The sequence below is a fragment of the Dipteris shenzhenensis genome, chromosome 31 (genome assembly GCF_047967505.1).
Source record: "Dipteris shenzhenensis isolate YYH24624 ecotype China chromosome 31, Dip_SZ_1.0, whole genome shotgun sequence".
NCBI classification, from domain to species: domain Eukaryota; kingdom Viridiplantae; phylum Streptophyta; class Polypodiopsida; order Gleicheniales; family Dipteridaceae; genus Dipteris; species Dipteris shenzhenensis.
The window spans coordinates 46,136,584-46,161,397 of NC_141626.1; the positions used below are offsets into that span (position 1 = coordinate 46,136,584).

Here is a 24,814-nt window from a genome sequence, read left to right on the forward strand (position 1 = left end):
TGTGTCTCAGGATCAGCAGTAAGGAGGGTGGCATAGAAATCTGAAGCTATGCGTAAGACGTCATCTGGCTCTGTCTGTAAAACCCCATGTGAGTCAATAAGCTGAGATACACTCTCTCTACTATGTCTAGGGCCAAGAGTAGAGAAGAAGTGTTTATTGACTCTACCACCCATCTGAATCCAGAAGGACTCCCGTGCATGAAAGGCATACTCTGCTCTCTGATCAAGCAATAACTGCAAGTGAGCCCTCGCTGCAGCAAGGCGCTCCTGAATCCAAGCATCTGAAGGCCGTTTCTGCTCTTCCCTCTGCAAAGCTGCTAACTGCTGGCGAACACCAATCTCACGTCTGAGAATATCTCGTCTCCTGGTAGAAGCAACTGAGCAGTAAAAGTCGCTAATACCAGAGAGGGCAGCGGCTAAATGTGAAGGATGTGGCTGCCCTCCCTGGACATGAGCAAACCATACCCGTAGGGCTGCCTCTGTAAGGTCCTCCTCTGTGTAAAAGGCATCTGGGATCCTGATGCTGGCAGATCGGCCTCTCAAGTGAGGCTCTGAGATAGCCAGAACAACAGGGAAATGGTCTGAGGTGGAAACCCCCGCAGCAATGCATACCGATCCCCCTCTGTCAAGTGCCCAGTCATCTACATAAAATCTGTCAATGCGTGCATGAATAGGCATCTGTTGCCTCCTGTTCGACCAAGAGAACAGGAGGGACTGTGGCTGAATAAGAAAGGCATCATCACACCAAGTATCTCTGCCACAGAAATGGAAAAGGAAGGCATCCCAAGCTGCTCTCTCCAAAGAGTGAAGTCCGCCTTCTCTACCCCCTTTTTTGTCTGAAGGTAACTCGACCATGTTAAAGTCACCTCCAATCACCCAAGAATCCACAATGGGGGCCCAGGAGAGCAAAGTCTTCCACATAAGGACACGTTCCCCTCTAATGTTGGAGGCATATAGGTTGAGGAAGCCAACCTTACGCCCTCCAATCAAGAGAATAATCCACTGAGCTCTAGAGGGGATAATGACTCCGTGCCCAACAACTAAGGGGAGAACCGACTGCGAAACTGAAATAGAAGTGCCTCCCCTAGTGCCCAATGCAGGCGACCAAAAAGTATGTCCTGAAAGCAACTTGCCTGACTTGGCACAATCTCTATAATCCAGCTTGTGCTCTTGAATAAATAATATATCAATGGGACCCCCAGTAACACCTGGATGAAGCTGATCCCGGATCAGCTGTCTGCGGCGGCGATGTGGGACGCCACCTAGGCCCTGTATGTTCCAACTGATAATCCTCATCGACGGGAGGATGTAGAGTGGAACACCTTACCCGACCTAGTGGCGGAAACAAACCCCTCAACAGGGGAAGACCTCCTGGATGGAGGGAAGGAACCCAGTGGAGGAAAGTCAATAGGGGAAAGAATCCTGGCACCTGAAGAAGAAGCCCTGTCAATAGGAAATCCAACCACTGGCTCCCCAAAAGTAGCGGGCACAAACTCCTCCTCTGGGAAATCTGAACTCTCTGCCAAGGCTGAAAACGAGTTCCTGTGGAGCAATCCAGACACCGGAGTACGAAGGATCCCTTGTGAGGGAAGAGGATCAACAGTGTAAGCTATCCCCTTCCCCCTGTCCAAGGGAGGGAGTGAGGAAGGCTCTCTACCCGGTGTCTGCCCAGCCACGGAAATCTCTCCGTCCTCAAGAGGAACATCTGGCAGTGCTGGATCTAAGGAAGAAGCTGCAACTGGGGAGGAGGTCGAAGCTTCAGCGTCTCGGACTGTGCAAGGTGAGACAGGAAGGACAGCTCGAGGTGAAGCAGAGTCTACTAAGGTACCCTCGTGAACTGAAGGAGGGACCTGCACACGTACTGGAACCCACTGTAAAGCGTCGCGTGTGCCTGAGGGAGGTGGGGGTCGAGAAGCAGGACCTGTACCACCCCCCTGATGAGGCCGAGGAATAGGTATTGGACCTGTACCACCACCTGACTGAGCAGGACCGCCACGTGAAGAATGAGGAGCAGGAGCTGGACCTGTACCACCCCTCTGTCGAGGTCGAGGGGCAAGTGCCGGGTCTAATCTCCCTCCCTGTCCCCCCTGTCGATGCCCTGAGGCGGTAGCTGTACCGGAGGTCTTCTTAGGCCTTTTCTTCTTTCTGGGACAATCCCTGGCAAAGTGTCCCGAGGTCCTGCAAATCCTGCACTGGTCCTGCCTGCCTGAAATCTCCACTCTCTGGCGAAAAAAGGAACCATCCGGGCGCTGTATCATGACGTGGTCCATCTCGAGGTTAGGATCCTTGCAAAGGACCCTAACTCTAGGAACCCCATCAGCCTTGGTTGCCTCTGCTGCAGTCAATGGCAACCCAGGGAGGGTTGGGATCTCAGCAACTACGCCAAAATGCTCCCCAATAACAGAGAGAAGTCGATAGTAAACCTGGGGAAGCCCGGGGAACCTGATGAAGAGCGAGAAGAATTTCTTATCTGCCTCAACTGGGTCGAAACCAAGGTGAAAGGCTTCAAAGAAGATCTTCCTGTGTCCCAGGTGTAAAAGCTCGGCCTTGAGCACAGTGCTCGCAGCCTCTGGAGAGTCAAAAACAACCTGGAAGAAACCTCGTCCCAGAAGGCGAACATCTACCAATCGAGGAGCGAGGTCTGGGGGGAGAGCCGCAAGCATCCAGTCTCTGGCTTGGGATCTGGAAGGGTGAGACCCGAAGATGCGTGCTAACAAAGTGGTAGAGCACTCAATCTCTACATCCTTCTTGAGCTGCTGCAACTCGTCTTTAGAGAAAGTGATAGTTTTCGCGGCCGGTGGAGATGGAGTAGGATTGGCTGACGGGGAATCCATCGCCAATCAAGGTGAGGAGGCCGACTCGAACAGGAAAAAAGGCTCCTTCCGTTCCAAAAAAACTGCGAGGGGCAAGGGAGGGGAAAGGAGGCTAGGAGGAAGCAGGGGGGAAGGGGAGGGAAGGAGGAGAGGGGCTAAAGCTGAGAGGGGAGAGGGGCAAGGAGGGAGGGGAAGGGAGAGGAGAAGAAAGGGAGGAGTGAGAGGAAGAGAGGGGGCGGGAGAGCAAGCAGGGAGGGGGCGGGACAGCAGGGGAGGGGGCGGGACAGCAGGGAGAGGGAGCGGAGCAGCAGGGGGGAAGGGGCGGAGGCAGGGGGAGAGGGGGAGCAGCAGGGGGGGAGATGGCGGAGGCAGGGAGAGGGGGCGGAGCAGCAGGGGGGAGGGGACGGAGCAGCAGGAGGGGGCGGGACCAGAGGGGAGCAGCAGGGGGGAGGGGCGGAGGCAGGGAGAGGGAGCGGAGCAGCAGGGGGGAGGGGACGGAGGCAGGGAGAGGGGGCGGGACAGCAAGGGGGAGGGGGCGGAAGCAGGGAACAGAGGGCAGGCAGGGGGAGGGGGCGGAGCAGCAGGGGGGGAGGGGGGGAAGCAGCAGGGAGGGGCTAGGGACAGGCTGAGGGGGGAGAGAGACGGGCTGAGGGAGGGGGAGCAGCAGGGGAACGGGGAGGAGCAGCAGCTCGCTCTAGTGCAGGTTTCTTCCGTATAACATATCTTAGTAGCCAATAGCCTTGAATATATATATTAGCATTTTGAAACCTATCCGTTTCGTCTCACAACAGGAAACGAAACGAAACAAAACCTGTGAAACGGCGAAATGGCAAAACAGACGAAACGTTTTTTGTGACTATGTGCCTGACAACTTCATCCACACCGTGTGGAGGTACAAAATCAGCATGTGGCTGAATCGGGGCATGTGGATCAGAAGGAGGTGGCTGTAAATTCTGATTTTCAGCATGAACCTCAGCTGGGGAACCAAATGCTATATGAAGCATCCCCTCAAAAATATCATTTGAAGAAGCTGGAATAGTAAATTCAGTATGTGTATGTGCTGAATTCTCTGAAAAGATAACATCTCTACTCACAAAAATCTTGCGAGAAGTTGGATTGTAGAGACGATAGCCTTTGCTTTGTGTACTATACCCAACAAAAATGCATTTAAGTGCCTTGTTTGACAACTTATGTCGAAACTCCACAAGCACGTGGGCATATGCAACACAACCAAAAACTCTGAAATGATCCACTGAAGGCTTTCTCGCATGCCATGCCTCATAGGGAGTGATTGTCTTCAAAGCCTTTGTGGGAGCCCGATTCAAAACATAGTTTGCACACATGAGGCCTTAGAGCCAAAACCTATGAGGCAACTTTTTACTAGTAAGCATGCATCTATCCATCTCCATAAGAGTGCGATTTTTGCACTCAGCTTTGCCATTTTGCTGAGGTGTAAGCCTCACTATAAGCTGATGCGTGATGCCTTTTTCCTTCAAAAATGCCTCAAACTCATGAGACATATACTCCCCCCCTCTATCTGTGCTAAGTGTCTGCACCTTGAGTCCTGTCTCATTCTCAACCATAGCCACAAAGTGTTTGAATGCATAAACACTTCTAATTTTGCCTTAAGACCATATATCCAAGTGTAATTGGTGAAGTTACCTATGAATGTAACATAAAAGAGATAACCACCAAAAGCAAGTGTCCTCATGGGACCGCAGACATCACTGTGTATGAGCTGTAATTTACGTGTAGCTCTCACTGCGCCATCCTTCTTAAAAGGAAATCTATGCATCTTGCCAAGGATGCAACCCTCACATGCATGAGGAGGAGATGACTCCAAAGAAGGCAATGAATCAACCATAGTATGCTTCTGAAGTGTCATTAAGCTGCCATAGCCCATGTGCCCATAAGCATCGCAGCAGTGGGAGTGCTCACTGAAAGTGCAAGATTGGATCTTTTCTCATATATATCAAGCTGAAAAAGACTGCGATACAAAGTGCTAGACAACATCAAAGCATAGTCATTCTCTTTGTCTCTGACTGCACACTTAGCATCATCGACTATAACCTGAAATCCTCCTCTATTGAGAGAGGACACTGAAAGCAAATTCTTCTTTATACCTGGCACATAGAAAGAAAGAAAGAAAGAAAGAAAGAAATTTTATTAGAGTCTTCGGAAGACCGATGGGTCTATGAGACTGAAAGAAAACCTGATACAAATCACAGTAAGGGTGGAGCCACTGAAACAAGCATCATCACCCGTGCTGAACCCTAAGTCTGATCATACATAATCAAATACATCTGGATGTAATAATGAAAAGAAAAGAAAAGGACTGGAGCGGAGCGGAATCCTCCGTATGTCATGTCGCTCTAGCTGGTGCATAGCCGGTGATGGGACGTTGGCGCCCGTCAAGGTGTGCCGTGCATCTCGATCTCCTGGACGAGGCTTGACATAAGACCAGAGCCACCGTGACTCCCATGGGACGTATCTCGGGTCTAAACAATGACAGGAGCTCCCTCAGAGTGATCTGTGTCCTCCCTCGATGTCTCGTGTGTCGTGCTGTGGTCGTTGGGTTGGGGTCTCTGTCACGTCTGGGGCTAGATAATGGACGATCAATTGCACTCGATGGGAAGAACTCTGTGATTCTGCTCTGAGAGGTGTCTGATGATGTGGCCAAGCCTCGTCGCTTGAGTAAGTACTCTCTGTGTCGGACCCCCTTGTGAATGAAGGCCGCGAGGCATCTCTGACCTGGGTAGGCGAGGAATCTGGAAAGGAGCCCGAAGTCGTCTCTGAAGAGGCAGTGGTAGCCACCTCGGATCTCGTAGTACACTGGGCACCTGAAAATAAAATACTCCTCCGACTCAACCTCCTGACAGTCGCACAATATGCATAAGCGATGCTCCCTAGGAATCCCCTCTGCTCTGCCGCACTCTATGCGGAGGCGGTGTGATGATACCCGAAACTGTCCGATGGAGATCCGCCGTAGTGAGTGAGGCATATGAAGCTCAGTGTACCCCGGTGATGTGATGAATCCCTCCTTCGAAATACGAAGACAGTAATCTCTGTAGAAACTCAGCTTCACTGGGAGCTCCCTCGGCTCCAACCAGGTCCTAAAGGTGTGTAGCTGCAGGAGATCCTCTCGAATGACCTGGTTGGTGTGTGGCCCAATCGGGATGGTGGGTGGGAGTACCGGAGGGGCATCTGAACTGTACTAAAAAGGAGGTATCCTATCGATGTGGAACCCTAGTCTCACAAACCATCTGTGAGTCCGTGCATACCAGCATCGCTTGTCTCCCTCTGCTGCTAACCTCATGGAGGAATCGAGAGCCAACCATGGCAACCTCCGTCTCCCTGATGTGCAGTCCCCATATGATCTAACCCGGTGTAGATATGTGATGGTCTGAAAGGCTGCATCTAGCTGGAGTGGAGAAGCACCAAACTCGGCCTGAATGATGTGATGTGATACAGACGGTTTCCCCTGGATCATCCGTGAGAGCATGAGGATCTGCAAGTGCTCCACCCGTGTCCACTCTATCTCTGACATGTCAGGCCCCCAACAAGGGCTGCCATACATACCAGTTGGTTGGACCAAGGAGTCGAAGAGAAGAGCCTTGGTCCGAGGGTCCTGGAAGTGGGAGTGAAAGCATTGTCTCTCTAGCCAAGCCAGTGAGGCGTATCCCCTGCTTAGTCTGGCCTGCATCACTGGTCTCATTGTGAAGATCGGGCCGGAGAAGATGACTCCCAAGTAAGTGTATGAGGATACGATCTCAATTGGTGACCCACCGAAAGTAAAAATAACCTGCTTCCATTGCATGTTTGCTCGAGAGGTATTAAAGATCATGACCTTGGTCTTGCCAAGGTTGACCTCCAAATCATGGGATAAACAAAAAGCTTGCAGTGCATCCAGGTGTCGTTGGAGCCCCTTGGGTGTGGATGACAAGAGTGCCACATCATCTGCATAAAGAAGAATCCTGATGATGAAACCGGCAAGTGAGCAACCGGTCCCTCCGAACGCCCCCATGAAAGTCTCAAGCTCATCGATGTAGAGGCCAAACAGGGTCGGTGATAAGGGACAACCCTGTTTGATCCCTATGTTACTCAGGATCTCATCTGTCCAACCTGCGCATGTCCGAACTCGGCCTGAGACTCTCTCATACAGTGCCATGACTGCCCAGATGATCTCCTGATCAAATCCCAGAGTGTGTAGGTGTGTGATGAGATGAGCTCGAGGTACTATGTCAAAGGCTTTGCGGAAATCCACAAAGCAACAATATACCGTCTCCTTCCGTGATCTGGCCTCCTCAATGACACTCCTGAGTGTGAGTATGTGATCCATAGTCCCATGGTCTCGCCTGAAACCGGCCTGACCCTCTGCTCTGAGCCCTCTCATCTCTGCGAACAGGGTGACCGATGCATCCAATACAGCTGCATAGATCTTGGACATCACATGTCCAATCATGATAGTCTTGTAGTTACTCGGGTCCATGGGATCCCCTGCCTTGTGGATGGGGGTGATGGTGTTGGGAAGCCAAGGCAAACAACGTCATTGAATAGCTTTGCTAGGATCGAGGCTAACGTGTCGATCCCATATGCGATAAATTTAGTGCATAGCCCCTTGTGATCCTTCGCTCGGCCATTGTGCAGTTTCAATGTCGCGTCCTTGACTCCCCCTCTAGTGAACAACGTGCAAGTGGTGGGGCGAGGTGTGTATATGAGATCTAAAGTGGGCTGGTGTGGGACATCATAAAGATGGTGTGCATACGTGTGCCAGACTCTCGTGTCGGTGAGGGGTGATGGGGACCTACGCTCAAGGAATCTCCGCCAAAAATCCTTAGAGTTGCTGCTATACAAGATGTGCAGTAGATCCTCCTCATTTCGACGAAGAAATGCCTGCTTCTTCCGACGTACGAGATGTCGGTGTGTTCGGGAGGTGACATCTAGTTTCAAATCGAAGTTGTCGGCGATAAGCCTTGCACTCCGCATTGTACCAATTGTTGCAGGGTACAGAACCAAGAGGTGGTGGTTTAGTGGACCGTGTGGTGTGGGGAAAGATTTGGAGGGTAGCCTCATGGAGTGTGCAACTAATTAGGGCAGCACAGTCCTCTATGAGTGGTATGTGATCGATGTAGGTTAGGAGTCTGTTTAGGCATCCAGAGTAGGCCAGTGAGAGGTTGTGATCAAAGTGTATGTCGTGGTAGGTGTCGTGCTTCCTATGTGGTGTGTGTGGTGTGGCTAAGCGTGGGGTGGCGATAGTGAAGAATAGGTATGTGTGATCAGCTCCTAGAGGGAGTGGTGCTACGGTGAAGTCGGTGATACATGAAGTGAAGGTAGGGGATCCCATGATGTAATCTACTACACTAGTGGCCCCCCGGTGTGGGAAGCAAGTAAAACCACCTGAGGAGGGCCATAGGTCGAGCCCGTTGTAGATGATGAGATCATGCATCCTACGCAGATCAAGGAGCACGTGTCCATATGGTGTAACAGGCTTGTGTTGGTCCGATGAGGTCCTGGTCATACTTGCTCCGTCTAGGTCCATGTTTGGTAGCATGACGGAGTCATCTTGGAAGTCCAGGAGTGGTGCCTGGCGCGTGCTCGTGCTGCTGTTGAAGTCCTTAACGAGGAGAACTTCCCCACGGGCTGAAAGGTCTGGGATATCGTGATGTAAGGGTGCATATGGTGATGTCTCATCCTCCTCTCGTGCCACTCTGGCGAAGTGGGATGTGTTTGGCGGGAAGCAGCATATTGCTATGAAAAGGTCACGGGTGTCTGTGTGTCGGATCCGGATCCACATGAATCGGGAGTGTGCGTCCTTCCTCTCAATGGAGATGGCTCCAACGAGGGAAGACCTGTACAATACTGCGACCCCGCCTGATCCTCGGACTCCTCTTGTATCCCTCATCTCATCCCTGAAGGTTGACTCCCATGTGTAGCCACTGACTATCGGTGGTGGACGCTCTGGGCTTTGGTGTGTCTCCGTGTAAAAGACTATGTCTCGTCCTGTATAAGACTCTGAGAAGTTCCCTGGGTCTGACCATAAGGTACCATTACAGTTCCAAATGGTGCAATCTAGGGTCTCGGAAACCTGATTCTCAAAGTCCCTGTCCCCCTAGGAGGTACGGGTGGGAGCCCGACGGGTGCCGGTCAACAACCTACCATCTTGGACCACGGCCTATTTCCCCTCCTTGCGGGCAACATCCCGCTGCTGGAGAAGAACTTGTCACTCCTCAATCTGTAGTGGTGTCAAATCCTCATCCATGGACAGGGTGGGATGCTCTCGTAGAGAGGCTTGGCGTCGGAGTGTCGCTAGTTGAGCATGTGAATCTCTGAAGTGAATGACTAGGGGCTGCTCTCGGTTGGGATCTCTCCCAACACGCCATGCTCCCTCTATGCTATGGTCGGGGACTTCCATGGTGGTGGTCACAAAGGTGATCGCCGCCTCCATGGGCATCGTAGTGGTGCTGGTGTTGTCTCGCATGATCCCTCGTACCCGGATGTTGAGGGCCTTTGAAGCCCTCTGCTGCTGCTCCTGTATGGCGGCTGAAACGGTTGCCTTTGCGGGCTCCCATTTCGCCACGTTCACCCATCTAGTCGTCTTTGCTATAGCCGACTGTATCGTGGCTATCTGTGCCTCCATTTCTGTGACTGGGGTTCCTCCAGGCGTTGCTCTGAGGGTCTCGAGCTCCTCTCAAAGCTGTGTGATGTCGTGTCTGAGTCCCTAGATAAGGGTGCCCTGCTCCTGTATAATGCGGGCCTGCTCTTGGGTGTAATGTGTCAGCTCTGCCTGACAGGCCCGGATGCTATGTATCTCAGCCAATAGGGAGTCCCAAGCATCTGGCGGGGGCCTAAGATGTCCTGGTCCAAGTGGGAACTGGATCTCGAGAGGGGTTGGAATGAAGGTGGGCTGCTGAGGTTGTATTGAGGGTGGGGGCAGCATGATCTGGGCGGGGGAGTGATATGTAGGAGTAGCGAGGCTGGACGAGGTGATGAAAGGTGGCTGACTGAGAGGTAGAGGTGATACGAGGGGAAAGTACTGTGGAGCCGTGGCTAGTGGGGCCAGTGGTGAGGCTACTGGAGAGGAGTCATGTGATGATGATGCAGGAGAGGGGGAGGAGAGAGGTGGTGTAGATGATGAGGCAGATGATGGTGGTGAAATAGTGGTGGTAACCATAGAGGTCGAGGATGTGGTGAGCGGCATGGGCTTTGGGTGGGTCCCTTTCTTCTGGGCCGCGGTGCTGCCCACGTCAAACCGCTCGGGTTGCTGCATTTGTTGAAGTCCTCCAGACTGAGTTGCTTTTGTGTTTTCGCCTTGTCACCATTCCTCTTCCCCATCTCCACGCGTATGCAGATTTGGATCAAAGGGTCTCCCGCCTAGTCTCTGTCCTTATCCCCCTGTTCCCTTCATTAGGGGGGAAACAACGGTGGGCAAAGAAGGGATTGCAGGAGGTCGAAGTTGCTTCTCTTTTTTTTTCTTTTTTTCTTTTTTTTAGTCGGAGCTGAGAGCAGGGTTTTTTTTTTTTTTTGGGGCCAAAAAAAAAAAAACGGGGGGAGGGGGTAGCGGGGGGGGGGTAGCGGGGGGGTAGCAGAGGTAGCGGGAGGAGGTAACGGGAGGGGTGAGCGAGGGGCTGAGCGGGGGGGTTGAGCGAGGGGCTGCAGGGGCTGAGCGAGGGGGTGGGCAGGGTGCGAGGGTGCGAGGGGGTGGGCAGGGGGGCTGAGCGAGGGGGTGAGCGGGAGGGTTGAGGAAGGGGGTGAGCGAGGGGCTACTTGAGCTGGGGGGAGGGGCAGCAGCACGGAAGAGGCGTGTCGGAGAGAACATCTGAAATTTTGAAATCTGTGCCATCAGTGGATGTAAGGATAGTGTCCCCCACTCACACACCGAATAAGAAGAATTATTTGCACAAGTCACCTTCTTTTTAGTAGGTGTGGGATGCAGAGATGCAAAAAGGCTCTTCTTAGAGTGATGTGCTTAGAAGCACCACTATCAAAATACCAAGTATTCATTGTCTCATTGACACTGAGAGAGCATGCATCCTTTGAAGAATCGTAACTGCAAGTCAAAAAAGCATATGGATCATCATCAATAGTGGCTATAGTATCTGAACTACCCACTGAAGAATCTGAAATGCAAGACAAAAAGGTATAGTGCTCCTCCACAAAGTTGGCTGTAACATCTCCCCCATCATGTGCATTAGGAGCTGATGCATCTGACACAGCCATATCTGAATCCCTTCTCTTTTCTTTAGCTATGCGCTTCTTGCATTCACCAATATAATGTCTTGGCTTCTTGCAGTAGTAACAAATGCCCTTCCTTTTAGGCTTATCTGCATCACCCTTAGCCTTATAAGAGGGCTGTCCTAAATCAGCTTTATGCTGATGTGCGGGCTGATTGGCATGTTGCTTTTGCTGCCCTTTTCCTTTGGGCTTAAACTTAGAAAGCATGGCATGCTCGCCAACCCGTGTTGCCATATTTCTTTGTGTCTGCTCTTCCTGCAACAGAAGTCCTACCAGCTTGTGAAAAGAGAGGATTGCTGCCCCCCCTCAATGACAAATTCAGCGAGGTGTGGAAACCATGATAGGACTCCGGAAGAGAATTTAGAGTGGTGGTAATCATCTCTGAATCTAGAGTAACTTCATCTATATTCAACAACTGCTCCCTCAAGTCCTGAAGCTTTGTGTGTCATGCTCTAGCCGAGGTAGCATGACCTCGGAAGAATCAGTCGACATTTCCCTTAAAGGATCTATCTCTGTAATATATGTGTTTGCGCTTCATGAAAATGATCGGGAGGGATTTAATGTCAAGGTCCTAGGTGAGGGCTGATAGCACCAGACTAGATAGATCTGAGACCAAGGGCCTAGTGCTAAGATTGTGCCTAGGGGCAAGGAATTAAATGCATCCCAAGAGAGGGGTGAAATGTTGCATGAGGAAGGCCCTATATGGATGACATGTGGCATCTAGATCTATCTAGGGATTTGGGGTTTGCTAAGGCTAGAGAGAGAAGAGAAGGATTGGATTCACGTGATTTTCAACGTAGATCTCTGTCTCGCTTGCAAGTCTTAGCATGAATTGGTTGGGAGGAGAATCATGGTGCTGCTCCCGTGATCTGCAGTAAAGAGGCTAGATTAGAATAGTTTGGTGACAATTGGTATCAGAGCTAGGTTGAGAGAGCAAGGGACGGGTGACGTCCTAAAGAGGCGTGGGATCGACGCAGAAGGTGGAGCGCTGGTGGCGAATCACCCGATGGTGACGACGAAAAGGCTGCAGAATATCAGACTGGCGTCGAAGGAGACCCAGCGCTGCAGACGATGTCCGTGAGGAGTGGCGCTCACGTGGAGATTCCTGAATTGGTGAAGCGATGCGTTGATTGCAACGACGTTGTGCAGCACGTGGACCCACGAACGGGCTTACGCAAGTGATTCGACGAAGAGAGGGATGAAGAGCGCATCGCGGATCGTTGGTGCGTGATAGTTCGTGGGGTGACGGGCAGGTTCTGCGCTCATGGACTCGACGGACGGGGTTAGCTGATAGCTTGACGCAGAACGGCGGGATGGCTCGTGTTCATCTTCGGGGAGATTCATGGATGGGCGATACGTAGCCAGATTGTTAGTTGGGACTTTGTTGGCCACTAGTTTCAATTACCTGAGCAGGCAGTACGTGGCGGGCTGGTCCGTGACAGAGTTTTGGCCTGAGTCCCTCATACAGGTTTCGATCAGAGAGCAGGTTTCGTGGACATCTGTATTCGTGAATATCCTGCGGATCTAACTGGGGAGCGAGTTCATAGACCAGGGGGCTCTCTGTCACTTGTGTCAATTCTGTGTTTTCTTCTTTTGAGTTAGTTTGTTGATGCTCCGCTTAGTTGAGCAGGATCTCGTAAGTGATAAGTATGCATGAAAGTTTGATGCTGTAGCAGGGACAGATTGTGCTCGAGACTGTGCTTGTATACTTGAGTCTGAGTTAATTTGCAGAAATTTCCCTAGTATAGGGAAAAGCGGGATTTGGATATATGCCTGTGTCAAATGCGTAGTTAGTGTGCATGTCAGATTGCAGGTATTCCCTAGTATAGGGAATTGTGTTCAGAGTGTTAGTACACTGAATTGTGTCAGCTTGTGATTACAGTGTTCTAGGGGTGTTATTTATTAAAAAAAAAAAAAAAGCCCCAAAACAAAACACCTACTGAACTAAATGGAAGCAGAAGAAGGGGCTTCCAGGAGGGACCCTGGTGAATCAGGAGTCCGGTCGACCCAGCAGGGATCGCGCCCAGTAGCTCACACTTTATCTGGCAGAATTGCATTGCTGGAGGATGCCTTGCAACAGTTGTTAGCACAGCAATTACAAGCCAACGCAGGGCAATCTGAACTTAGGAGAGCGTTACAGAGTATGTCTGCCAGACCTTCTCGAGAGGAGAAGGGAAAGGCTCCAATGGAACTGGAGTCTAGTGTCCATACGGTCGAGCCTAGGAAGGCTAAAGTGCCAAATATTGCCAATTACAGACCGGAAAAATATTCTGGTCGGATGAATGACCGTAGCTCCGATGTCATTGAGACCTGGTTACACAAATGGGACGAGGCGTTCGCCATTTGTGAGATCAGAAATGACATCAAAAGGATCCGCGAGGCCACCCATATGTTTAGTGAGGCAGCGGATCGTTGGTGGATTAAACAACAAAAAGATGGCATAGCATCCACTACCTGGGAGGGGTTTAAAAGAGAGTTCAGGAAACACTTCTTACCTCCTGACGAAGCATCCCGAGCTTGGGATCAATATAGGAACCTTCGTCAGAGAAATTTATCAGTGGCAGAATACACTGATAAGTTTCGAGAGAGTGTAATGAAGGTTGACGAACCCCTGCCTCAATCAATCCAAGTGAAAGATTTCATATTTGGATTGAATGATCGAATAAAAATGGAAGTTCGGGCTAAGTACGCGAACACGCTAGATGATGCAATAGCTATAGCCCTGAACTACGAGGATGCCAAGGGCAGCAAGCCAAGTGGGTTTGCACAGGTCGGAACCCAGTATGGGTATCCGAAGAAGTCTGGGTTTAAGAAGAAGTGGGCTAGTAGAGGGAGTGGTTCGCAGCCAAGTGGTCAAGCCAAGCAGGCGAGACCGGCTGAAACTCCTAAACCAAGTACCACCATTGGAGTGAAGAGGAAAGTAACTCCAATGGCAGCCCGGGCTTGGTCTAAATCTCCCTTGAACCCAGAACAGTGGGAAAAAGCGAGGAGAGAAGGCTTGTGCTTTGGTTGCCTTCAACCTCATCAGTGGAGAGATTGTCCACGTAATAAAGATCATCGGATGGCTGAGATGGTGATCTCAGAGTGCGACGTGGAGATGCAGGGAAGTCCCAGAGCGGAGGAGATGGAGATTCAGCTAGCGGGATCTTCTCAGAGGTTAGTACCTTGTTTGTTCTGTGTGTCTGTTACTAAGTTAGTGACGAGTGCACCTGATAACATCCTATCTAAGCCCGTAGCAACGGGGTATACAGCCTTCAATGATACGGAGTTAATCAAAATGAAAGGGCAAGTGGCCAGTCATGATGTCATTGTGTTGTTTGACTCAGCATCAACTCACAATGTGATTAACTCCAAGCTCGTGAAGAGGCTGAAATTAAAGACAAGTCCATCTGATTATGCGTATACAGTCAGGATGGCCGATGGAAGTTCAACTGAAGTATGGGACCAAAGGGTTACCCAGTTAGAGCTTCGGATTCAGGACTATGCTGAGAAGCTTGATTTTGAAATAACCAAGCTTGCTCTGCGGATATAGCCCTGGGAATGGCGTGGCATTCTAGGAAGAATCCAGCCATTGATTGGAAAAAGCACGTATATCAATTCAAGATGAATGATGTGCTTTATGTCTTGCGAGGTGAAAGAGATATACCTCAGGGACCGTTGGTTTCCGTGATGGAAATCAGAAAGGCTCAAGTAGAGTTTTTGTACCTTTGCACAGCATCGGTAGAGTCGATGGATGATTCTTCGACTAGCACTGATGTTACGCAAAGTGGTGAGATGGCCAAGCTGGCTAATCTTATAACAGAGGAGTTCTCTGAATGTTTTAGGGATGAACTACCTTATGGGTTACCTCCAGAGTGGAAAGTTCAGCATAAGATTGAACTGATCCCGGGGGCAGAACCTGTAAATAGACCTCCCTATAGAATGAGTTTTACTGAAGAAGCGGAGGTGCGTAGGCAACTGGAAGAATACCTCAAGTTGGGGCAGATTCAACCAAGTTTCTCACCTTTTGCTTCACCAGTGATATTAAAGAGGAAAAAGGATGATACGTTTCGCCTCTGTATAGATTACAGAGCATTGAATAATATCACTGTTAAGCACAGGTATCCGATGGCTCGGATTGATGATTTGCTAGATGCACTACATGGAGCCGTGATTTTCAGCAAGATAGATCTTAAGTGCGGCTATCATTAGATCCGGATTATAGAGCCGAGGATGTGCATAAAACCGCTTTCAGGGGCAGGTTTGGTCATTATGAGTTTTTGGTAATGCCCTTCGGACTTACCAATGCTCCAGCGACCTTCGTCATGCTTATGAACGATTTACTACGTCCGTATATCGGAAAGTTCGTAGTACATTTTATTGACGATATCTTGATATTCAGTAAAAGTGTTACTGAACATCGTGAACACTTAAGAATAGTGTTCAGCACTTTGAGGAAAGCCAGTCTTTACGTGAATAAAAAGAAAACTATACTGTGTATGGTTAGGCTTGAGTATTTAGGGTTCATAATTACTCCACAGGGGGTAGAAATGGATCCGAAGAAAGTGGCTGCGATACTAACTTGGCCAATCCCTCAGAGTCTGACCGCGTTGCGATCATTCTTGGGATTTGTCCAGTTTTATAGAAGGCATATCAAAGGATATTCCGGAATAGTATCGCCATTGACTGATCTGACCTCAGATAAAGTACCTTTTGTTTGGGGACAGAATCAACGGGAAAGTTTTAACACCATAAAACAAGCTGTGGTCTCAGGACCGGTGTTAAAAGTAGTTGATCCCCAGAAACCGTTGTTCCTAGAAACCGATGCAAGTGGCATTGCGGTAGGAGCAGTCCTCCTTCAAGAGGGAAGGCCAGTAGCCTTCGAAAGCAAGAAGCTTTCTCCCTCTCAAATGAATTGGCCAACTCATGAATTGGAGTTGTATGCTGTTATCCATGCTTTGAAAACATGGAGGCATTATCTGTATGGTTCAGAGTTTTATGTGGATGTGGATCATGATACTCTGAAACATTTTTGTAAACAGCCTGACTTGAGGGGCCGCCAAGCTAGGTCGGCAGAGCTCATGCAGGAGTTTAATCTAACGATTCGGTACCGAAGAGGAAAAGACAATAAGGTAGCTGATGCATTGTCTCGCATTATGCACAACCTGAGTTTCACGGTATTAGAGAGTGCTCTAATGACCGAGATTAGAGAAACTCAAAAGGTGGACGAGTTTGTCCAGAGCTTGTGGCCTAAGGCTCATGTGTTAAAACCCGGGGAAAGTGAAAAGGATGACCTGGCATCCAGAAAAGGCCAAACTTATGCAAGATATACCATAAGGGATGGTATGCTAGTTAGAAATGGCAAAGTTGTAGTACCTGGTCAGAATGATCTCAGGCAGAGAGTCATTCGACAATGCCATAATAGCCCGTGTGCGGGACATCCAGGAGTCGAGAAGACATATGATCTCGTGAAGCGAGATTTCTTTTGGCCAAAGATGAAAAAGCATATTCATGAATATGTGACACGGTGTTTCTCGTGTCAGGTAAGTAAGGCCGAGCGGGTGAAGCCACCCGGACTTTTACAGCCCTTGGAAATACCACTAAGTAAGTGGGAGAGCATTTCCATGGACTTTATTGTAGGGCTACCTGCAACACAAGGAGGATATAATTCTATCCTTGTGGTGGTTGATCGTCTAACCAAGATGGCTCACTTCATTCCGACTAGAGAGTCTGTTAGTGCCCCGCAAGTGGCGGATTTGTTCATTAGACATATATTCCGTCTGCATGGATTACCTAGATCCATAGTGTCAGACCGAGATGTCAGATCTGGACAGCGGTATTTGAGACACTGAGGACTGAGTTAGGAATGAGTAGTGGGGATCATCCTGAGACGGATGGTCAGACGGAGAGAGTCAACCAGAGTTTAGAGGATATGTTGAGGGCATATGTGTCATTGAGGCAACATACATGGGACAAGTGGTTGCCATTGTTGGAGTTTGCCTACAATGATAGGAAACATTCATCTACTGGGTTCAGTCCGTTTGAGCTGAACTATGGTTATAGACCGGCCAATCCGACTATAGTTGGAGTACCTCAGAAAGTGCCTAGTGCCGCGAACTTTGTAGTTCAGATGCGGGAGATGCTAGCACTTGCGAGAGCTAATATCCGCCAGGCTATGGATAGAGCCAAGGTGTATGCAGATGAAAATCGGTCTATAAGAGTATTTGAAGAAGGAGAAAAAGTTTTTCTCAGAATTCCTTCGCACTCGAAATCGTTGACTTCAGGAGAGTGTGCTAAGTTATCACCTCGATACTGTGGGCCGTGGTTAATTCTAAAGAGAATAGGCAGTGTAGCCTATAAATTAGAATTGCCACAGGGGTGTAAGGTGCACCCGGTTTTTCATGTTTCACGTTTAAAGAAATTTTTACATACAGGTGACTCACTAATCGAAGGTGTGGTTTTGTTTCAGGAGATAGAGGATATTGCAAGGCGCAAACCAACAAGAATCCTGGACCGAGGAACAATGCAAATACGAAATCGGAAGGTACCCACGGTGTTGGTTGCATGGCATGGTCAGTCTCTATCCGAAGCTACCTGGGAATCCGTATATCAGTTGTGGAGAGTGTTCCCAGACTTTATCATCGAGGACGCTGATGTCTGAAGAGGGAAGGAATGTTACGCTCTAGCCGAGGTAGCATGACCTCGGAAGAATCAGTCGACATTTCCCTTAAAGGATCTATCTCTGTAATATATGTGTTTGCGCTTCATGAAAATGATCGGGAGGGATTTAATGTCAAGGTCCTAGGTGAGGGCTGATAGCACCAGACTAGATAGATCTGAGACCAAGGGCCTAGTGCTAAGATTGTGCCTAGGGGCAAGGAATTAAATGCATCCCAAGAGAGGGGTGAAATGTTGCATTAGGAAGGCCCTATATGGATGACATGTGGCATCTAGATCTATCTAGGGATTTGGGGTTTGCTAAGGCTAGAGAGAGAAGAGAAGGATTGGATTCACGTGATTTTCAACGTAGATCTCTGTCTCGCTTGCAAGTCTTAGCATGAATTGGCTGGGAGGAGAATCATGGTGCTGCTCCCGTGATCTGCAGTAAAGAGGCTAGATTAGAATAGTTTGGTGACATTGTGAGGTGAACATTCATGGAATCTCCCTCATCCATATGCGTATGAGATAACTCTCTCTTCAGGAAGGAAGCTCTGGCATCATTTCTTGCTGCAAACATACTCTCTAAAATCTCCTAAGCTGCCTTTGAGGTCTTGCATGACCAGAAATAATAAACCTCTTGACAGAAAGAGAAATCACAGAAAGAGCTTGTGCATCCCTAGAATCCCATCTTTTTCAGCTCTGCTGTGGAATCCACTGGAGCAGCAGATGCTCCAATTACTTGTGCTGCATTTTGACCTCTACCCCTACCTCCAGCTGTTGGAGTGACAAGTGTAGCCACAGAATCTGGCCTTGCCTCATCTCCATTGACATAATCCCAAAGATGTCTGCCAACCAAGATGTTGCGAACCATAAAACTCCACAAGGAGTATTTGGTGCCATCCAAATTATCCTCCTGTGTGAGGACTCCAAACACCTCATTGGGGTTGTTCTGAGCCATTTTTTCTAGATAAACTCAAAAAACACAGCAAATTGAACAAGTAGAATCCCTTCCTGGGATGTTAAATGCACAACCAGAGTCTGCCAAAGAAAATCTGCCCATAGTGACAAATACTGTGACAGCTTATCAAAGGCTTGAAATGCACCACAATGCTCTGCAAATGCCCAAAAATCTGCAAAGAAAATATGCAAAAAGTGGCAAAGGTCTGCAAATTGACTCAAACAGAGTCCAAAACTGCTTGCAAATGTGCAAAATGGTGTTTCAACTGCCAAATTGCATCAGAATGCCAAAAGCCCCAAATTTTTGCAAGAAATTGTACCCGAAAGGGACAAGTGAACTAAAAGCGCCAAATTTGTGCAATTCTTTGCAACAAATGCAAAAGCCCCAATTTCTTGGCCAATCTCTGCAATTTCCTTACAATGTCTGTTAAGCCAGGCAATCTCCAATTCTAGAGGACAGGATAATCAAAGGTCACACTGGCGCAAAGGTCCGATCACTTACAGGTAAAAACACCACAGGTGACTCTCCGTCAGGACACAAATCAACAATCAAAACCCGGACAAAATTCCACAACCAAAGCCTTGTCAAAGAGCCCCGGATCGGAGGCAAATTTCACAATCAAAGAGCCCCGGATCGGAGGCCAAAAAAGGCCCCTTTCTGGCCGACCAGATTGACCTGGTCGGTCAATATCTGACCAGGTCGGTCAGATCTGGGCCAACCAGCTGGCCGACCAGCTGGTTGACCGACTTGCCCCTCCCTATTTAAAGGGGGGGGGGCCTAGGTACTCTTCACCACTTCAAGCTCCACTTTTGCCCTCCTTTCTGCTTCAGATCTGCCCTCCTTTCTGCTCCAGATCTGCCCTCCTTTCTGCTCCAGATCTGCCCTCCTTTCTGCTCCAGATCTGCCCCATTTCTGCTCCAGATCTGCCCCCAACTTCTGCTCCAGATCTGCCCCAACTTCTGCTCCAGATTATGTTTTTCTATTCCAAATCTGCAGCAACTCTTGCATCAGTTTGCTGTCTCAGATTTGGTTCAGTTCCAACTTGTGGAGCTAGTGCAGAAGTCCACTACAGTTGTCTTCCCTGGAGGATTGATGTTTGCTTCCTCCAGAGCTTCTCTCTCATATCTTCTCCTGTACTGAGTTCCGTTTGTGATATATATTTCTTCTTCAGCCATTATTAGTCTTCAGTATTGTTTTATTTGTCTCCAAGCACTTTCTTTATAATGTCTTCCAAAAGATGCATAAAAGCCTTAAATTTTCTCAACACCTGCAAATTTGCACAAATCTGCCCCCAAATGCACCTGTTTACGTCAAAATGCACCTTGAGTGCAAATGCTCAGTACAGACAGAATGCGTATAAGCTTCTGTTTGCTGGTACGAATGTATGGGCAGAGTGCAGGTACAGACAACAACTGGGAGCGCAGGTTTGTACGGGCTCTGCCTGTGCAGGTTTGTACGGGTGCCTGTGCAGAGATGTATGGACGTTGAGCAATTGTACGGACGGCGTTGGATAGTTGTACGGACGTGAGCGTTGAGGCTAGGGAGCTGCGAGCTGTGGGCTGTGGGCTTGCACACAAGCTGTGAAAGCTGAGAGCTTGCGCAGGAGGAGCTGGTCCAAGAGCTTGTCCTGCTCTGATACCAAATGTGAACAGCAATGAGCAGGAGAGAGAGTGAGCAAGAGTGAGAGCAAAATGTAAGTGGGCCCCCTAACGTTCTCAAAAATAAATTATATTAATTAGTCGGTGTGACGCGCGAGTAAGATAAGATGGGAGGGCAAAAAACGCTGTTAGTCATTAGGAGTGGGAGGGTAAGTTGTGAATAAAGATAGGATAGCACGAGTTAATCATTTCAAAGGGAGAAATGTGGGACCGTCCAGTGCCTTTGTCTCCTTCGTCTCGAATCTTCCAACCGTCCTAATTCCTGTATAAAGCTCCCTCCTCCAGTGGCTGCTAAGGTTTCTTCCTTGCTCCTGCCCTGGCCAGGGCTCTTGCCTCCCCCCGAGTGCCTTCCCTCCCTTTTGCCTCTCACCTCACTCACTCACCGTATCCTCCCGTGCTGCTAGTGCTCTCCCCTCCCTTCTGCTTCAGGAGACCACACGTAGCTCATCCTTTTTCCCTCAGATCGTAGGGATGGGGCTATGAAGCAATAGGGAATTTTCTTTCAAAATTTAGGAACACTGTGCAGTTGATTCTACATGAAAATGATGTGTGGTTAGTCAGTTACAAATTTTTGAAGATGAAGGAGCCATTAGGTCCAGTAGTATTGATGAGCGTAAGTGTGCTAAATAGAATAGTGTAATGAAGTAAGTACAAAGAGAAAGTGAGTGTGCTAAATAGAATAGTGTAATGAAGTAAGTACAAAGAGAAAGTGAGGGGTTTTGTCTAAGTGACAAAACCCTATCCTATCGACTAACCGTCGTTAGGGATTGGACTGTGGTTAGGGGGAAAAACCTCAATGAGGGAAAAGTGCTCCTAACCTACTTATTACAATACATTGGCCACTGCCTAGAATATGATAATAATTCTAACAACAGGCCACTATGGCATTATCTTTGAAAAAGGCAGGGTATGTGGTAATTACTTCAGTACTGTGTGAGGGGACATGACTTGCAAACTTGGGGTTTTGAGCAGGAGGATTCTTTGCGACAACTAGAGTAGTGTTGTATTGAAAAAGAATCCAACTTATCATACCTTCTGCAAGCACACTGATGTTTGGTACACTTCATAACATAGAGATTGTGCAGGATGAATATGTTGGGATGAACTCTTCCACAAGAAAAGTTCTCTAGGTGTAGAGGCGCCATGGATCTCAGAGACAATGTAGTCATTCAAAGTTGGAAAGGAAGGATAATTACACCACATCTTTCATTCCTCTTCTCTATATCCCTGCATTCAGAATGCAATTCCACATTATTTTGAATTGTAATGCATAACATGATGGCGGGGTAGTTCTTTCAATAAGCTGAGGATTCCTGTCTGTCCCCAATAATCTCTCTCTATAAATAATTGTATTTCGTGTATATCATCATTGTTTCGATGCACCTTCCAGCTGATGCTTTGATTTCTCTTTGTCATTTTGCCTTAGTATATTTTCGTCAAATGAAGCTTGCTAGGCTTACAGCTTTCTGTGCTTCAATGCAAGAGGATTCTGAAATTCTTAGTCTTTGACTTTTTGATAATAGGAGATCTGGTTCGGAAATATACTGTTATGCCTTAAATGGGCTTCTATACCGTGTAATGGGCAGTAACTGCATTTTTCTATTTCTCTGACTGACTGTGAATGGGGCATTTGAGCAGGATCTAAAGTTCGATTTTAGCTCGACTGTCTTTTACCAGCAAAGTGTAAAGATTTATTTTCTTGGGCCAACTTTGTACTTGCTAGGGGTCTATAACATCTTGTTCCATATGTTAGTTGTTTATGCCCTGGGGTCATTTTGTAGCTCCTTTCATAGTTCATCTTTCTACTTTCTTTGATTTGTTTTTATTAGTTTCTTTTTGGTTGTTTTCTTTTCATTAGAGTCTGATTAGTAGGATGAACCGGAGGGCACTGCATTTTCATTGACACTTTTCTTCTTCTTGGTGACAGGTTAAACTTCAATTACTTCTGTACATAAACCTGGTCTTGAACGTGAAGCCCCAAGAGAAGAATCAAGTAGGTTTGGGGAGCACTGTTCATAGTGCTGTTGCATGCCACATCTTCCTGCTGTCGCACTTTATTGTTCCAGAAATACGTAAATTTCAGATATCTGGAAGGAGTAATAGCTTATCTAGCTACCAAAAATTGTGGTGTGTTAGGGCATTTTCAGTAGGCTATGCTCTGTAATATAGTTGAGTTTGAGGATATCCTTGAACATAGGCTTGTGATGAACACGATTCCACACTGATTGGTTTTAAATGTTGGGAGACATTCTGGAAAGTTTGCTTAGTGTAGCAATTGAAGTTACATACATATGAGATCTCAATGGACTTAATCAGCCTGCTAAAATCTGGGCAGAGTCGTAATTTTTTTGTCTCTAGCAACTTCAGTGTTGGCAACAAATGGCCATGGTTCACCTAGAGGTTGTGATAGGTTTTTTAAATCAACTATTAATCTGTAATATCGAGTACTATTGTGTGTAGGATATATTTTAGATTGGTTATTCCACAGGAGTTGCTCCAGTGCAAGCTTTCTCACAAAATCTTGCAGAGTTCACAACTGCATACAAGCTTATGTGGGCTCCACTGCATGAGGTTTATCACTATTTTGCAATTCATACATTAGATTTGCAGTCAAATTAGGGAATATACGGATAGTTATCCCAGGATTTAAAAATGTTAAGGGTTTTGAAATTCAATTCGAGTTTGTGTCATCTGCTCCGTTCATGCTACTGCCCTCACACATTTTCCTACACACCACACTCCTCCCGTCTGCCACTATTTGCACTGTCCCTTGCAATAGCTGGTACACCATCAACTCAAATTCAAAATCGAGGGCCATCTTTTGATCGGGGCGAAGGCTGTATTCGAGTATTGCCATTTGCTTTGCCGAAAGTAGGCTTTCATTCACCAGAGTTGGGATTTACTAAACATTCTATATGGTAGCAAGTCTAAAGACTTATGGTGGATATTCCTTGCAAGACAGATGACTCCCCTCATCGCTACCACTCTCTAGCACTCCTATGCATGTACACTGTACGATATTCCTCGCTACTTGCTCCACCTCTTGTGCATTGTTTGCCACCTGTGACTTCAGATATGCGAAGTTACACAATGGTCGAGCCAAATATCACGAGGGACTATGTATTGAATACATTGCAGTTGGACTAAGTGTCGGTCTCGATCTTACCAAAGCTTTTTAATGAAGCGGTTTGCATTGGTTTTTCCTAAACTTGGATCCTTAATACCATTGTTTTGATCCACAAGGCAAGGCATCCCATGAGCCCGAAAAACTACAATACCATCATGATTGGGCATGTCATGTCCAAGATGTATTTACTGTTTGTAAGTGCGAGGGACTTAAGTTGTTAGATAGGTAGGCTTACTATTGATCATGTGACGCTTGGCCACGGGAGATTTGGGCATGGAGATTGAGGGTTTATTGTTGCTTTGTAGATTTTTGCAAGGCTTTCAACACAGTGCCATTAACTTGCCTCATTAGACGCCTACAAGATTTGGAATATGGACAGTCTCGATACTTTGAGGGAGAAAGTTTATTAAAATCTTCAATAGATTGAAGGATCTATGAGACTAAGAAAACCAAAGACAATGAGTTGAACTAAGCAGGCATCTGCATCGAAAACACAAACACAAACACACACACACACACATACTAAATATCTATGAAACCCATTGGAGGGGCAAAAAAAGCTGTAGTATGATACGACTGTGACAGTCCTCTATGTGTTGTTTAAGGAACCAAGTTCATCAAGGAGCCAAGAATGGATAAGGTCTCCGGTAGAGAGACTTGGCAGTGATCGATGTTGCGGTGGCATGAAACTTGTGATAGAGTGTTGACGTCACTTAGTTTGCATGGCCCGTTGTGGTTTCCTAGCAATGGCTCGCTATCAAATAAGAATTGTTGTCACCCTCATTGGCTATCCTTGGTTTGGTGAACATGGAGGGAAGATTCCCAAGCCTAATCTATGCATCAACACGTTGATCGGTTTGTCGTGTCTTTGCCTCGGTTATGTTGTCGCTCTGAGGACTATTGGTCCATGCCATCCAATGGAAAAATGCGCCATGTTGGGGTGGACTCTAGCTGGGCTCCTTGATCTCGTTTGTGTGTCTTGAGCAATTGATCTATGTCCTTTAGTCTCATGAATGAGAGGGTATCAAGCAGGGTTTAGATGTCAACTGGATGGACTGTGGAGGTTACAGGGGTCAAATAGGGTTATCCTTTGTTACCAATCTTGGCTTCTATATGGACAAGCTAGAGACATTTGTCGAGACAATAAGATACACGAGATCAGCTTTAACTAGATCCTTGGCTTAGATTCTCCTCCATGCAGACAATGTGATCTTACTCTCTTCTTTCACTAAGAGTCTCTAGCGACATCTAGATGTACTTTAGACTTTTGTGAGATGCATGCTGTGAAGGTCAACCTTGGTAAGACCATGATTGTGATCTTTAACACATCTCGAGTAGTCACGCATAGATAGCAGTTCTCTTTTGATGGATTACAAGTAGAGATTGTT

At 47.9% G+C, this 24,814-nt stretch overlaps 1 protein-coding gene across 1 annotated transcript in view; it reads left to right on the plus strand.

The window, feature by feature from the left end:
* LOC147881529 (uncharacterized) overlaps positions 1 to 22,739 on the plus strand; it is a 46,716-nt gene extending 23,977 nt beyond the window's left edge. Inside the window, exon 2 of the mRNA XM_087369807.1 lies at positions 22,227 to 22,739. Within this exon, the coding sequence (XP_087225933.1) occupies positions 22,227 to 22,231 (5 nt within the window). The 3' untranslated portion in view covers positions 22,232 to 22,739. The remainder of the gene's footprint in view (positions 1 to 22,226) is intronic.
* The last annotated feature ends 2,075 nt before the right edge of the window (positions 22,740 to 24,814 follow it).